The 14,674-nt window shown below is 46.8% G+C and overlaps 1 protein-coding gene across 1 annotated transcript in view; it reads left to right on the top strand.

Moving 5' to 3' along the window:
• The first annotated feature begins 354 nt into the window (after positions 1-354).
• The window catches only part of SNX30 (sorting nexin family member 30), a 48,817-nt gene continuing 34,497 nt past the window's right edge, over positions 355-14,674 (top strand). The window contains exon 1 of the mRNA XM_082074629.1: positions 355-769. Within this exon, the coding sequence (XP_081930755.1) occupies positions 608-769 (162 nt within the window). The 5' untranslated portion in view covers positions 355-607. The remainder of the gene's footprint in view (positions 770-14,674) is intronic.

The following is a 14,674-nucleotide window of genomic DNA, read 5'->3' as shown; positions in this document are numbered from 1 at the left end:
CCACGACCGCGAGCTCGCGTCCTGCACGGACAGCCGCCGTCTTTGCAGTTTCCCTTCGACACGTAACCAGCTTTAAGCCGGCAAGCCGAGCCTGGGAAAGCCGAGGAGCTGGCTTGCTTTTGGGGCGTGTGCCCGCCGCTGACACCGCCGCTAGCGCCGCAGCCGGGGCTTCCCGCCGGGGCCGCCCGATGGCACCACGGCAGCGCCCGCCCGCCCCGCTCCGCTCCGCTCCCCCGCCCGGGCGGCGGCTGGTACCGGCCGTCCCGCCCGCGCGGGCCTGCCGGGGGCGGGCCCTGCGCCGCTGCCGCCGCGCGGGGGCGGCCCCGCGCCTTCCGCTGGTCCCCGGGGCAGCGAGCGGGCGGGCGGGGCAGCCCGGGGACCGCGGCGGGCTGGGGGGGCAGGTGGCGCGGATGGTGCTTTGTAAAGGGGCGGGCGGTGGCTGCGCGGGCAGGCGCTGCTCTCGCTCCTCCTCCGCCGCCGCCTCCTCCTCCTCCTCCTCGTAGCGCGGTGGCGGCGGGCAGGCTCCGGCCGCGGCCCCGCAGCTCCCCGCCGAGGCGGCGCGGCCTCCGCTCCCTTCTTCCTTCGGTCGCTGTCCGGCCCCGGCACGATGTCGGGCGGCGCGGCGGGCGCCCCCAAGCCTCTCCCGTCCTCCGGGCCTAAGTCATTGCGGGAGATGCCGCATCCCCTCGCCACGTCCAGCAGCGAGGAGATGGGGCCGGCGCTCACCCCCAGCCCCGACCTGCTCCTGCCCCGCAGCATCGCCGACAAGGTACGGACCGGGGACGGGGGGCCGCGGCATTTGGGGGCTCTCTTCTTTGGAGGGGGAACATGGAGAGGAGGGAGAAGGGCGGTGTGTGTGTCTGCCAGCCACATCCCCTTCCCCAGCTGCATCGCTCTCTCCCCGCGGGGAAATTAAGCCCTGGGCGCTGCTGACATCCACCGCAAGAGCCCGGGGAGAGAAGGGGGGAGAAGGCACCAGGTCGGGGGGCTGGAGGCATCGTGTCCCTCCGTGCGAGGGGCCAGCTGGACACCAGAGCTCTCGCTCTCACCGGAGTGGGTGTGAGAGGCAAGACTTCACTGACTCTATCCTCCTGTGGCTCATACTCTCTACAGATGGGTCTGAATGCTTCAGGAATTGCTTCAGCCCCCTCGACGCCTCCTTCCTGTAGCCCTCATGAGGAAGGCTTGGAGCTGCCGTTGTTTCCTTACCACCGAGCTTGGCATCAAGTTGTATGTGGTTGTCCTTTACAGAACTGAGCTCCTTACTTGCTTCTTCACAGCAGAAAGGATGCTGTTGCAGAAGCATCTGTGCCTGCTTTCCCTTCCTTAGCACCGGCGTGTGTCCACAGGACGCTAGCGGGCTTTGCAAAGTGCTTTTTCTGTCTGTGGGCCTCGGATGTGATAATTCCTGAATGTGAAAGCAGTAGCGACAGCACAGCACTGCTGATACGTTAGTTACTCTTGTAAGGACTTGGTATCTCTGTGGGCAGACTTCCTGAAATGTCTTAAGGTAGTATTTCCCGGGAGTAAGGGTTGCAAGGGGTGAGATCAGTTTGAAACTTTATAGTAAACGGTTCTGGGCCGGCTGGTGTGAATACGTGTTACAGAGCTGCTGGTGGCAAGAGGTGCTTCGTATGGCTGTTTTCCCCAGGAGCATGGAGCTGCTTCTGGGCAGGATGGCCCTGCCAGCAGTAGCTGGTCAGATACGGTCCTGTGAGTCAAGGTAGTCTGGTCTCTTCCATGTGTCACCTTCTGCCGCCCTGTCACTATGCTGTACAGATTCAGTACAGGTTCCTGCCCATGTAAGGTGGTCTCTCCTTGAACACTTGCCCACTGTTGCTCAAGCGAGGAGCCAGGCTTACCTTTCCTCTGGGAACATATGCCTTCACCTAAGAAACCTGTGAAAGATTTGATTGCCCTTTGAGAGAAGGGGTTATGTGAGTAAGGTGGGAGTAGGAATTGTGGCCATCTTTTGTCTGTGATAGGTTGGATATAATAATGTAACCAGGTGGCTGTCTGACCAGCCTGTAGCAATAGGAGTTGGCAGCTGCCTTCGTGTGCCTTCTCGCAGCTCAGGAGTGCGGCGGTGGTGGTGTACTCGCTGTCCATCCACACTGCTGTGAAGCTGGTAAGCAGCTCTGCTCTGAGGAGTAGCTCACACCCAATAACTTAGTTCCTCAGCTCCATTAAAGAGCTCTTTTGCTTTTGGAGCCCAAGCAAGCTCCTCTCTACTGTACTGCTTTGAGTTGACTGAGAAGTGTATCATCAGGAGCAGTAATACTTCTCTAGCCTCAAGCTGTGGTCAGCAAACTTGTCATCAACAGGAAAGTCCTTGCCCAGTTCTTCCACCAGCAACACAGGTGAAGTCCATCTTCTAATGTCTGTGTGTGGTGCTGTCTTGTTTTAAGCACTTGGCAGCACAGAAGTACTCTAAAGCCAACAGCAAAAAGAGGCTGAGGTAAGTGGTTTTCAGACTTGCGAGCAGTTCTGTGGTTGACCTGGAAATGGCACTAGGGTAATAAGCCTTGCAGAATAAAAGGATTTCCAGTAGGAAGAGAGCAGCATTCTTTTTTTTCCTCCTAGCTGAATTAGCAGAAAAAGCCAAATGTCTGATCCTTCTGACGAAAGGAGTCCAACAGTTCTGCTGTGTGAGGGATGACCCTTCTGATTAATACCTGAGGCACTGGCAAGAAAAAAAATGAGTTGACTTCTTTCTCACCTCAGGAAAAACTTCAGTAAGCAAACAAGTGTTCCTAACTTCAAGACAATAGTGAACTTCAGCTGCTTGCATTGTGTGTTGAGTAGTCTAGAGAGTGAGTATGGCATGTGGAGGTAAACAGGTAAAACTGCCTTTTAGATGGTTAGTGTGTCTCTTGGTCTTAATGTCTGTTGGTGGGCTACTAATCTCCTAAAAAGCTGGCTTGCTAATCAACTAACAATGTGTGAGTAGCTTCAATAGTTGGGTAACAGAGGCAGGTCAAGTGCTCAAGTTTGATAGAGCTCTACAGCTGTTCTTTATTGATTCTTGAATAGGAGCTGTGCTCCTCTGTTCTCTTGACCTTTCCAAGGGCTTTTCTGGAGAGTCTGTTGGAGTCTGGCACTGCAAGAGAAGTTTGGGTCAAAGTCTCCTGCTTCACAGTGTTTCTGAGTCAGTAAGCTTGTGTAAGGACCGCTGTCTGTACCAGGCCTGCACTAGAACATCCCCCTGGCACAGGGATAGTGGCAGTGCCTGACCCTTCACCATGAAGTAGTTAACTTGCTTTTTCTGGGTTCTTGTTACCTGCTCTGAGTGAATAATTCTTAAACATTGCTGTGAGATAGAAGTACCTAAGACTGAAATCCTCTGAGGGAGAGGTGTGCAGGAGCCAGGGAAGTTGTCTGCCCTTAAAGCAGTGCTTTGATTTCCACTGCCACAGATATGCAGCCTGGAGTGGTTGAACCTCTGACGTTGCTGCTTTGCATTCTTTTAAGCATGCTTTCCTTGCTTTTTTGGAGCCGCTGAGTGAGAACACTAATTTATCCTGAGTCAGAGGAACCTGGAAGACAGGAACACTGCTTGTGTGTCTCCTGTTGTTTTTTGATTCAGACATGGGAACCATCTAGTTGCTTAGACCCTGTCTAAGTTAGAAGTCTCTTAAAGCTTTGGTTGCTGTTTAAGAACAGTGGCTAATGCTACCAGAAGAGTAGAGGTCATGCGAAAAGGAAGGAAAACCTCTGCTGTTTTCTGTGGCTTCCCTGGTTCTTAGGCCCTCTAAGTAGACTAGTCCCAAGTTTTCCAAATCTTATGACAAGAGCTGCAGAGCTTCCATGGTCTGAAACAACATCTTCATCCTGACTTGTAGGAGAGAGCTGTTTTAGGAGCAAGGAAACCTTGGTTTCTGAGCAGCATCTAGCCTCTTGAAATGGACATTTCTGGCTAAGCACTTGGCTTTGACTGATACTGCAGCAAACACGGAACATTAAATTGTAGATTTTTGTCTCTGAAATGTTTCTGTATTGGACAGATCTTTCTAGAGAACATTGTGTTTCCTTCAAGTCTAATTGCATAAAACATTGTTTGTCCTGATATGTGACCACCATGAGCTTTTTCAAGCTTATTCTGCCTTTACCCTTGCTAGCCTTCAAATAAGGAGAAAGCTAAAGCTGAATCTAATCAGTACTGACCCCCTATTTGTGTTTTTTTTTTTTTTTTCTTTTATTTGGCATTAGGTGAGAAAGAAACATGCTGGGGAAAAAATATCCCAGGGTGCATGGCAGGGTCCATTGCAGAATTAGATGTAAAGAATTCTTGCTCTCTTACAGAGCTCTGGAAGGCATGCAAGCTAACTGAGATCTGCTTTTCAGAGCAGATCCTCTGCAGAGGAAGGTAAGACAAATGTGGAAGTGTTAGTGTGGATTTCTCTCCTTTTTTTTTTTTTTTCCTTAAAAAAAGGAAGTTCTGCTTGCTTGCATGTGACTACTTGACTCCAGTTCACTAGTTTGTCACTTTCAGTAGTGAAATTGCTGTGTTGCACAAGGACAAACACTTTGACACTGAGGACAAAAGGCATTATTAATGAGTTACAGGGCTTGCAGCAGAGGTGAGGAGTAGATGGTACTATGCTGTGTGACTGTACCCAAATGATTGTGGAAGTCTGATAAGACTCGGGATGCAGCCCCACTGAGGCTGTGCAGATTTAATAGCATGCTGCCAAGTGTTGGAAGTGCCAGGCTGTGCAGAATTAGAAGGTGTTCTGCATGGCATACTTCTGCTGTCATTTAGCTGTGGTCCTTGTAGTCCGTCTAGACTTGTATCTTCCTCGCAGGAAGATGTTGGCTGCTCCTGCTGTGCTCTACCTTGAGACTGGCAGCTGTCTGATACGGTCCTGACTTGCGGTACTGGTTTCTTACCTACAGCACCGCAAGCATTAATATCCCACCTGTCACAGGGCTCAGACTCTCTTGTCCTCTTTCAGACATCTCTGACTACCTGATCCTGTACTTGTGGCCACCTACCCGTAACATGTTCAGCTTTTCTTCTTGGAGATGCACATATCTTGTACTTCCCTCTGTTAACACTAGACAGCTGAAGTGGCTTCAGGGCTGTTTTACAGGTAGTATATATCAGGCAGAGCTGATCTGGAATACCAGCCTTGCAATGAATGCATAGCTTGAATTCGTGAAGTCATGTAGATGGGTGTTAAAACTCCTACTGCAAACTTCTGGTTACTGACTGAAAAATATTGCTTGCATGTGACTCCCTTGCTCATCTGCTTCCAAGCTACCAGTCTGGTGAACTTCTAGGCCTGTATTAGCACTGGATCAAGTATAAATACTTGGTGTGTTTGCTGGAGTGCTGTTACTTAGCACTCATATTCTGGAAGGGAGCCTGGCAGCTCTCCAACAAAAAATATACTGAGAGTCTGGAGCTCTACTTCCAGACTCCTTCGTTGCTAGTTTATAATTATTGCTCTTAACTTCATCCACCCACAGATGAAACCAGTTTGCAGTATAATCTGAAAGCTTAAAATAGATCTGCCTGAGCTTCTACAAACCTCTTCTTTCACTGACTACATGAGAACTGTTGGACCAGCACCATGTATTGCTCTTAAAACAAGCTGGAGGTAAATTCTTCATCTTGAGAAAGACTGAGGACTACAGAAAGTCAGGAGCTGAAATTGGTGAACTTGTGGTACCATGTCAGTATGAATGAGTTGATCTCAGTTCCAATCTACAAGAACACAAAACTGACAGCAGTGAAGTTGGGGCTGGAGGGCACCTCTGGATATCTTCTAGTCCAGCCCCTTGTTTTAGAGCAGGGCTAGCTAGAACAGGCTGCCTAGCGTGCTGTAAAACTAGATTTTTAATATAATAACTCTCTGGGGAACCTGTTCCTGCATCCAGTCACCCTCCATGCAAAATTTCTTTCTCACACTGAAGTGAAACTTCTCATATTTCAATTTGTGCACATTGTCTCTTGTTCTGTTGTTGGAAAAGGGTCTGTCACTACTTTCTGGACATCCTCCTGTCAGGTATTTGTCTGTATTAATAAGATCCCCTGAGTGTTCTCCTCTCCAGGCTCTTGGCCTTCTTTGCTGTGAGACATGTTGTTGGCTCATGGTCAGCATTTCCACTGGGATCTGTTGTATGTGGGGTTTTTTTTGGTGGTGTGTTGGGGTTTTTTTGTTTGTTTTCTGCCAAGCTGCTTTTCAACCAGTCATGCTCCAGCATGTACTGCTACATGGGGTTATTTCTGCCAAGTGCAGGACTTTGCATTTCCTCATGTGGAATTTCGTGAAGTACCTGTCAGCCCATTTCTCCAGCCTTTTGAGGTCCCTCTGAATGACAGCACAATCATCTGATGTATCAGGCACTCCACCCTGTTCTGTACCCTCAGTGCACTTCTGAGGGTGTATACTGTCCGGTCATTTAGGTCATTAATGAAGGTGTTAAACAGTAGTGCCCCTATTACTGTCTGCAGGTGTACTCCACTAATGACTGCCCTCCAGATGGAATTTGTGGGATCACAGCCCTTTGAGCCCAGCGATTCAGCCAGTTTTCAGCCCACCTTGCTGTACATCTGCCTAGCTTGTACTGCCTCACCTTGTCTAGGAAGATGTTTTGGGAGACATTGTTGAAAGGCCTCTTGCAGTTGAGATCGATCACGTTAAAGCTCTCTTCTTGTGCAGTAGGTCAGTCATATCTTCATAGCAGGTATTGTGTTGGTTAAGCATGACTTCCCTGAAATCCATACTGACCATCATGTCCTTCCTGTGTTTGGAAATGGTTTCCAATATTTGCTTGATCACCTTTCCAGGGATTGAGGTGAGGCTGACTGGCCTCCAGTTCCCTCTATCTTCCTTCTTGAAGACAGGAGTGACACTTGGTTTCTTCCAGTCCTCAGGAACTTCCTCTCATCACCATAACAAGGATAAGATAATTGAGAGTGGCATTACAGCAGCATCACCCATCTCCCTCAGCACTTGTGAGTCCATCTTGTTATGTCTGTCAAGTTTGTTGATATGTTCCTGAACCTGGTCCTCCCCCACTGGTGGTGAGGTTGCCTTGTTCCAGACATTGTCCCAGGGCTCAGGGGCCTGGGATTCCTGAAAGCTGGTCATTTCAGTGGAGACTGAAGCAAACAAAGTACTGAGTACTTTGGTCTTACCTGTGTCTTTTTTTGTCAGATCCTCCGCCCCATCAGGACTGCATTTTCCTTGTTCTTTGTTTTGCAGCTGGTGTACCTGTAGAAGCCTTTCTTGTTGCTGTTCTCATCCTTTGCCAGATTCAACTCCACTAAAGCCATCCCTGCATGCTCAGGCAGTGTGTCTCTGTTCCTCCCGGGTCAATTGTGCCTGCTGCTGCCTTTTTTTTATGCTGCCTTTTTATATTTGAGTTTAGTCAGGAGCTCCATATTCATGCATGCTGGTCTCCAGCCGCCTTTGCTTGACTTCTCTGCTCATTGGGATGGATCAGTTTCAGGGCCGGAGAGGTGTTCCTTAAATCAATTAGTTCTCCTGGCTGCCTCTCCAGGGCCATGTGCCTTCTTCCTAGCAGATTTCCAAAGAGGCCAGAGTCTGCGCCCTGCAAGTCTGGGCTTGTGATCCTGCCCTTTGCTTTCTCCTCTCAGGATCACAAGCTCCACCAGCTCATGGCTACTGTGGCTGAGGCAGACCCAAGCCTTCACATCCCTGACCAACTGTTCCTTCTTTGTAAGACCAAAGCTCAGCAAAGCAGCTCCTCTAGTCAGCTTATCAGTCACCTGTGTCAGGCATTTGTCACCAATGCACTTAAGAAACCTAGATTGATGTCACCTCTGCTGTGTGGTCCCTCTAGCAAATGTTGTAGTTCAAGTTACCCATAAGGACCTGTGAATGTGAGGCTTCTTGCAGTAAATCCCTGTCCTTGTCTGCAGAAGAAGTACCTGAAGGACCCAGGAATATTGTGTTCCACCTAGGACAGTAGAATTGCTAGTTTGGTTGAATGATCCCCTAACTGTTTCAGAATTCACCTATTGATGAAGCTGTTCTGGCTTCCTGGAAATCCTGTGGTTCTCTTCCCCCAGTAACTGCAATGAACAGGGAGGTTACATTGGACAGTAGGTGTGTGTTAAGTTGCTGAATGGTTCTTAGGCAGGGAATCTTGAAGTACAAGCACTTGTCTGCCACATACTTCATAAGCAGACCATCAACTCTCAAAGGCTGAGCTTAGTCATTGTCTCTGAACTCCAGTTTTGGATGGCTGTTTAAAGGAACTGCTGTCTCCTCTGTTGCACTGTCTGTGTGCACATGTGTGCATCAGGCAGCTCTTCTCTAGTCTCCTAGTTGAAAGGACTGACTTAAACTTGGTGTGGCTTTCAACTTGCCATCAGTGCTCTGCCCACAGCCAAGCTGCTGGTTGAATCCAGTTTCCCATCTTTCATCCTGGTGGTGACTAGTACTGCTTTCTCTCGCTACTTCATCTCTCAAACCCATGATATCACTTGGGCAGGTTAATACCATGGTATCTTGCTGAAAAGATGGTGTGCTTGTCTCCTTTTTGCTTGTAGCCAGTCTGGGGTTTCATGGTGTAGAAGCACATAGAAAAACACAGTTGCCTTCATTTATAGAAACAGGACTTTATTGGTAAGGGTGTTTTAATAGCATCTTACAGTGTAGGTGCTCTAGCACTGTCAGTGGTCTTTATGTGATCCACAGCTCCCCAGTACAGTGAGTGTCTCTGGAATTGACAGTTCCTGTCTCTTCTGAACAAGACGAAGGATAGCTAATACTTCGGGCAAACGCTTGCATCAACATAACTGTCTTAGTTACTGTTACTTTTTTAATCTTTCCATCTGGTAAAACTGAACATAGCTTCTACTGTATAACAGTATTATTACGTTGTGGTTGTTGTTTCAGCTTAATGGAGGGAGGAGTATTCTTTGAGGTTGAATTCGGTGTTGCACAGCTTTCATAATCTCTTCAACAGAATTGCTTCATACTTAATGAGACAGAGTATTAAAAACAGATATTCCAAATGTACGCAGAGAAACTTGGTTCTTCAGCTGGGTTTCAGAAGGCTGAGTCTTGGCAGTAACTCGTCAGCCATGGTGGAAAAAGTTATGCTTGGTGGTCGGAAAGAATCCTGCCGGCTGCCTGTGCTGGAATGCCTCGAACTTACCAGTGACTGGATGCTCTCTGAGCTCCTTCGTGGGCAGGAGAGGGTTGATTAAGAAGCTCTTTTTACAGCTGTGTGGGCACATCATTCTCTTGTTGGTGCCTCAGGGGTTTGTGAAAAGCCTCAGGTGGCATGTCCCTGTAATTAATGATGGGAGGGGCAGAATAGTAAGGCTTTCCTATTGACACACAGTAATCTAGGAGACATCAGTTCCTAGATTAACCTGCAAACTATTGTCCTGCTGTCTTCTAGGATTGTGGACTAAGCTTGAGGTATCTCAAGCAGATGTCTGGCACTAGGCAGTCTCTTCCTTATCTGAGTGCGGAGGTTGGTTTCTGTAAAGTAGGTCAGGAGACAAGATGAGAGCTCTTACAATGCAGCAAGACTTAACGCAGCACTGCTATATGAAAATCTACTTGCAATACCTTAACTGCATCTTTGAGACTGTAACTTGCATGTGCTTTCAGTCTGCAGAAGACAATACACCAGTTAAAAGTGGCATTTGATCTTGTGTATTTCTCACAAGTCGTTTCACTGAGGCTTGTTTTCTGTTGACCTTGAGCAAGGTCTTAAATGCTGAACTGTACTGACTCCTTAAGCTGTGGCTGACTTGACTGCCTGAGCCTGGGTTGCCGAGCAGCTGAGACTCCAGGCTCTGGTGTCTGGGGAATACTACTCCCATCACTGGGATAAAATGGGGCAGAAAGCTCCAAACTCCACCTTAGAGGTGGTGGCAGCTGCAACCCTAATGTAGAAGCTGAGTGAATTTACTCACAGTAAGAATTTGCTCTTGGAAATTCTCAAAAATGTGGGGAGTGTGTTTCCTTTCCAGTTACTAAGGGCAATAGTTGACAGTAAGGTAGATGCTAGGAATACTGCAATGAGCGACTGAAGATGCAAAACCAGTCCAGTGAGCTGCAACTCTTTTAATGGGTTGGCATTCCCAGTGCCAGTCCAACTTAAATCGTTCATTTACAAAACATAAATAGCAACTGGCTTTACTTGCTCCTCAAACTAAGGAGTACAGACCCTACTGTGATGACGACAATCTCTCTGCCTGTCTTGGAAGAGTTGCAGTGATCCGTAGTGTTATCAGTGATGGGATGACTTACAGCGTCCTCATTCTTAGTCTTCGCTCAAACCTCAAGCTGAAGTCTGAAAAAACAAGCTCTTCTAAACCACCCTATTGCTGCATATCTGAAGAGAGTAGCTAGTAACCTCTCAAAGCCAAAATATACTAGCAAGGGGTGAAGCTTCTCTTTGCCACATCTACCAGGAAAGCTGTCACTACACTGGTCAAATGACGGGTCCTCGTAGGAAAGTGCCTTCTACTGCTTGAATAGAACTTGCTGTATCCTTCTGAAGCGCATCCTGGGGTATAAGACCACCTGTTTTAAAGTTGGTCTACATAGTTATCCTCACTTTTCCAGTGAGCTTGAGTGATGTGGTGTGTTCCTTGAGAAGGATATGCTGCAGTGCACGTGTTGCTCAAGGGCAGAGAAGCTTCTTACCCCTCGCTGCTGGAGATGATGTTATTATAGCAACAGCTGCCTCTGACTACCTGGGTGATGAAAGCCCTGATGTGTGGGAGCAGTAAGTGATAGGCTGCCCCAGACAATACTCAAGCCCATGCTTATATGGGTAGAACTGACTGGCACCTTTGTTGTAGCTTGTTAGATGCTACTGTATGTCAGATGGGAAGTGAATATCTTGGATAATGTCAAGACGAAGCTGTTTTGAATAGTTGCCAAGAAAATCCCTGGAAAACTTTAATCAATACCATTTATTGCCAGCGATCAGCTGGCCTCTTCAGGAGTCGTGTGCTGACTAGATTGCACCTGGATCAGCATATTTCATGTGAAGCCATGTGTGCCAAACACCTGTGAGTGCCACAGTGGCTGAGAGGAGCTTAGGCCATATAAATAAAGCGTGTTTCTATAGATAAATTAGTCTGTAGGTCTCATGTATTTTTTCTTCCCTCCATCAGTCTCTATAGATAGTTTTCACACTGTGATGAATTACTACATGACTACTTTTCCTCACTTGCTCTCCTTAAAGCAGGGAGTGAAGTTGTCATACTGTGTGAGTGTGCGGTGTAGTGGTGTTTTATCTTTTACTTTTTTTCATTCCAACAGATACACACTTTGTTTACTCTGCCCCTTTGGGAACAAATGCCTTTCTCATGGAACACGGCTTGTTTATCAGCAAATGTGATGTGGGGATATCCCTTATATTGCACCTGCGTAAACAGACTCTGAGAGCTCCTCCAAGAGCACACTCCTCCAGCTCTTCCAGAGTTTCCCATGAAAACATGAGTTCTCCTCTTTGAATATCACTCCTTTCTTTACTTGTGCAGTGATGTCTTGTCACTCTGACTTGTTGTAATGAAACCTCCACTGATCTGGTGTGTTAATACAACTCACCTAGAACAGTGAGCATGAGGAAACCCACATCATAATGCAACATGGAAGTGTATTCTTGCTTGTTTAATTGAGGTATTTGCTGGGATACTACAGTGCTTTCCAGCCTTTCTTCTCTCTGATCCTTTGAATCTGATTACATTTAAAAAAAATATTACTGTTCACTCTCAAAAATATCTCAGCCAAATTGGCCCTTTGACACTGGATACCTAGATAACTGTTGATGTAGCTAAAACGACTTCTAGAGTGTGAACAGGCATAAACTGCTGCGTGTTATGTCTGCAGAGCTTTAACACAAAGCTGTGTGTCTCTAGGAGAAAGCAGTGTAGTTTGGACAAGCTTAACAAACTGTTCCATCTGTAATGAGATATAAATCTGGCTTCTTGGATTGGGGATGGCTCCCAATCATACGCTGGATTCAAGTTTTCCTGTTCATGGTCTGATTCCTGGCTGCTGCTTTGCTATTTAGAAAGTCAGAACTCAGGGTCTGAAAACAAAGCTTTAAACAAAACACTCGGTGTGTTAGGCTTGTTCATTAACAAGGTGCTCTTTAGCATGTTAAAATGAATTGTGATGTTCCTGTGCACACAACTCTGCACAACTCTTCTGATGATAATTCAAGTCTTGTAACAAACTATTTTCTTGAAATAAAGTCCTTGTAGGTGGACATGGAACTTAACAGAGCTAGAGGAGAGTAACTGGAGACTTGACTCAAAAGGTCTGCGTTTTCCTAAGTGTTTCTGAAGACATCTATCTTCTGCTGCTTGTGGAGGTCTTTGAGCTCTGAAGATAGAGTGGAGTTGGTGCCCACTGCTTCCTACTGTAGAAGGAAGAAAGAACCTTTAGCTCTGCTAAAAGATGCAAATCCAAGTCTGCTGAAATGTTGAACTCTCTCACATTCCTTTGGGTCACAAGCACTTTTCTACTACTTTCTACAGCTTAAACATCACTGCACTAATCTTGCTGGACAGTTGCCAGACTGGCTTTTTGTTTATGAAGATAAAGCTTTCTGTGAGGGCTCTAGTGCTCTGTAAACAGATGTAGGAGCTAACCTTGGATGTGGCTCTGTTTCTTCCTGAACAGTTCATCCTGTGGATGTGTTAAAATACGTCTTTTGATTTAAAATACCTTGCCACAGTAATGGAGCTATGGGATATGGCAGGCATCCAGTGACTGCTCACACTTTTCCCTCCTGTTCCAAGGATATGTGGAAGTACATGTTGGGTTAACAAAAGTTAATAAGACAGAAGAATGTCTTACCTCTTTACATTTTACCTAATTAATATCCGCTCCAAATAACAACATATTTCATCTGCCAGATGCCTGCCTCCCCAAAGCCTTTTGAGCTTTTGTGTGCAAAGTAGCACAGTAACGTGATTTATTACTAATACTGAAGGACTTGTCTTAACTACCTTAAAATATGTGTGAGATGCCACTCACGATCCTCATTTTAAGAGTGTAACCTGAGCCACATTTAGCTTTAGTGGGATTTTGCACAGTTCCCCTTCCAGACTAGGAGAGGAGGCCATCCCCTTAAGGACTCTGTGCGAAGAGAGACATAGAACCAGACTGTATCAACAGATGGTCTGATGTGGTACTTGATACCTTTCTGGGACACCTCCCTCCTGCCCCTGTGCATAGAAAGGCTGACACGGAGCTGTTTTATAGCTGAGACCCTGAAGACTTCAGGAACAGAGATAGGAGATGGCTTATTGCTCTTCCTGAAAATACTCCTTGCAGGAAACGCTTCTGTGCTCACATTCATGCTTTGGTTAGTTTTACTACGATGACTTACGGGAAAAGAAACCACTAAGTAAAATAATCCATCCTGTAAAGCTTGGCTGTTAGGCTCAGGAAAGAGATGGTAATCCCATGACATGCATGGGAAACTTTGGAAAGTGCTCTGTCAATCAGGTAATGTCTCCGAAGCTTGTTCCAGTGTTTCTCTGCCCAGCCAAAGTGCAAAGAAATGCTATTCCAAGTATGATACCTTTATAAGCAAGAATGCTTCCAGGTCTTGAGTGGTACCAAACTGCATGCTGTTGCAATCAGGTGTTGCATCTGAAATTCTTATTTTTTCAGGGATACTGAGGAGTCTGTCTTCAGGCAATTCTGACCTTCCAGAAACACTGTTTTGGGTGATGAGCTCCAGAACAAAGTTATCAGGCTCATGGCTTGGCAACATGTGCTATGACAACTAACGTGAGAGAAAATGGATCAATTTTTTAAATCTAGTGGGTTTTTCTTTGTTAGATGGGCAGAATACCAGTGTTACTGCTGGAACTGTAGATGTGAGCCTTGGACCAGATATGCATGGCCCATTAGAGTTTGGGACTTTCCACCCAACACTGCAGAGCTCACAGACTTTCTGCATAATACCCTCCAGGGCTAGGAAGTAGAAACCTGAGTTTGTCTTCTCAGCACCCAGCACTGTCCCTCCCCTGCTGATACATTCGCAGGTAAGAGCAAGAAGTATTCCTTCTGATTTGAGCTTAAGCTATATTGCTCTTAAAATAGCCTTAACCTTGCAGTCTGATTCTAGATGATTAATTTAGTGGAAAACACTGACCTCTTCTGAGGGTATAATGTTGTTCCTTGTGAGTATACCCACACATACTGTACTCTCCTTCCCATTAACTGGAGAGGGATGTCAGGAGCAACGTAGAAGGATATACATGTAACCACTTGCCCTTTCCCAGGAGGGCAGATCGAGCCTTAACAGTTGATTCTCACAGTTCTGTCAAGCTGCAGCTTGGCACTGTCTTGTTTGTGGATCAACATAGAGATGTGGTACTTCATCCTGGGAATAAATAGGGGTTTTGGAGATGTAAACTGTGGTGTTTTGTGTTTTTTTTTTTTTTTTTACCTTATAGAGCAAGACTGCCTTTTATCTTCCCTTCTCTACTGTGTCCTGAGTGTCCTCCCTTCTCTGCAGCCTGGATCCCCATTTCAGTTATTCTTGCCTTCAAGTAGCTGCCCAAAGACAAGTGCAAGAGGAGGGGACATGCAGTATCTCATCTACCTCAGATATGTATAGGAAAACGAAGGTGACTTGTAGTAAACAAGGTCACCTTACTGATGCCTGGTAGAGAATAAAACTGAACATCTATAAAAGCAAA

This window comes from Streptopelia decaocto (assembly GCF_964273445.1).
Source record: "Streptopelia decaocto genome assembly, chromosome: Z".
Classification (NCBI taxonomy): Eukaryota; Metazoa; Chordata; class Aves; order Columbiformes; family Columbidae; genus Streptopelia; species Streptopelia decaocto.
This window is presented reverse-complemented; position numbering and strand designations above follow the sequence as displayed.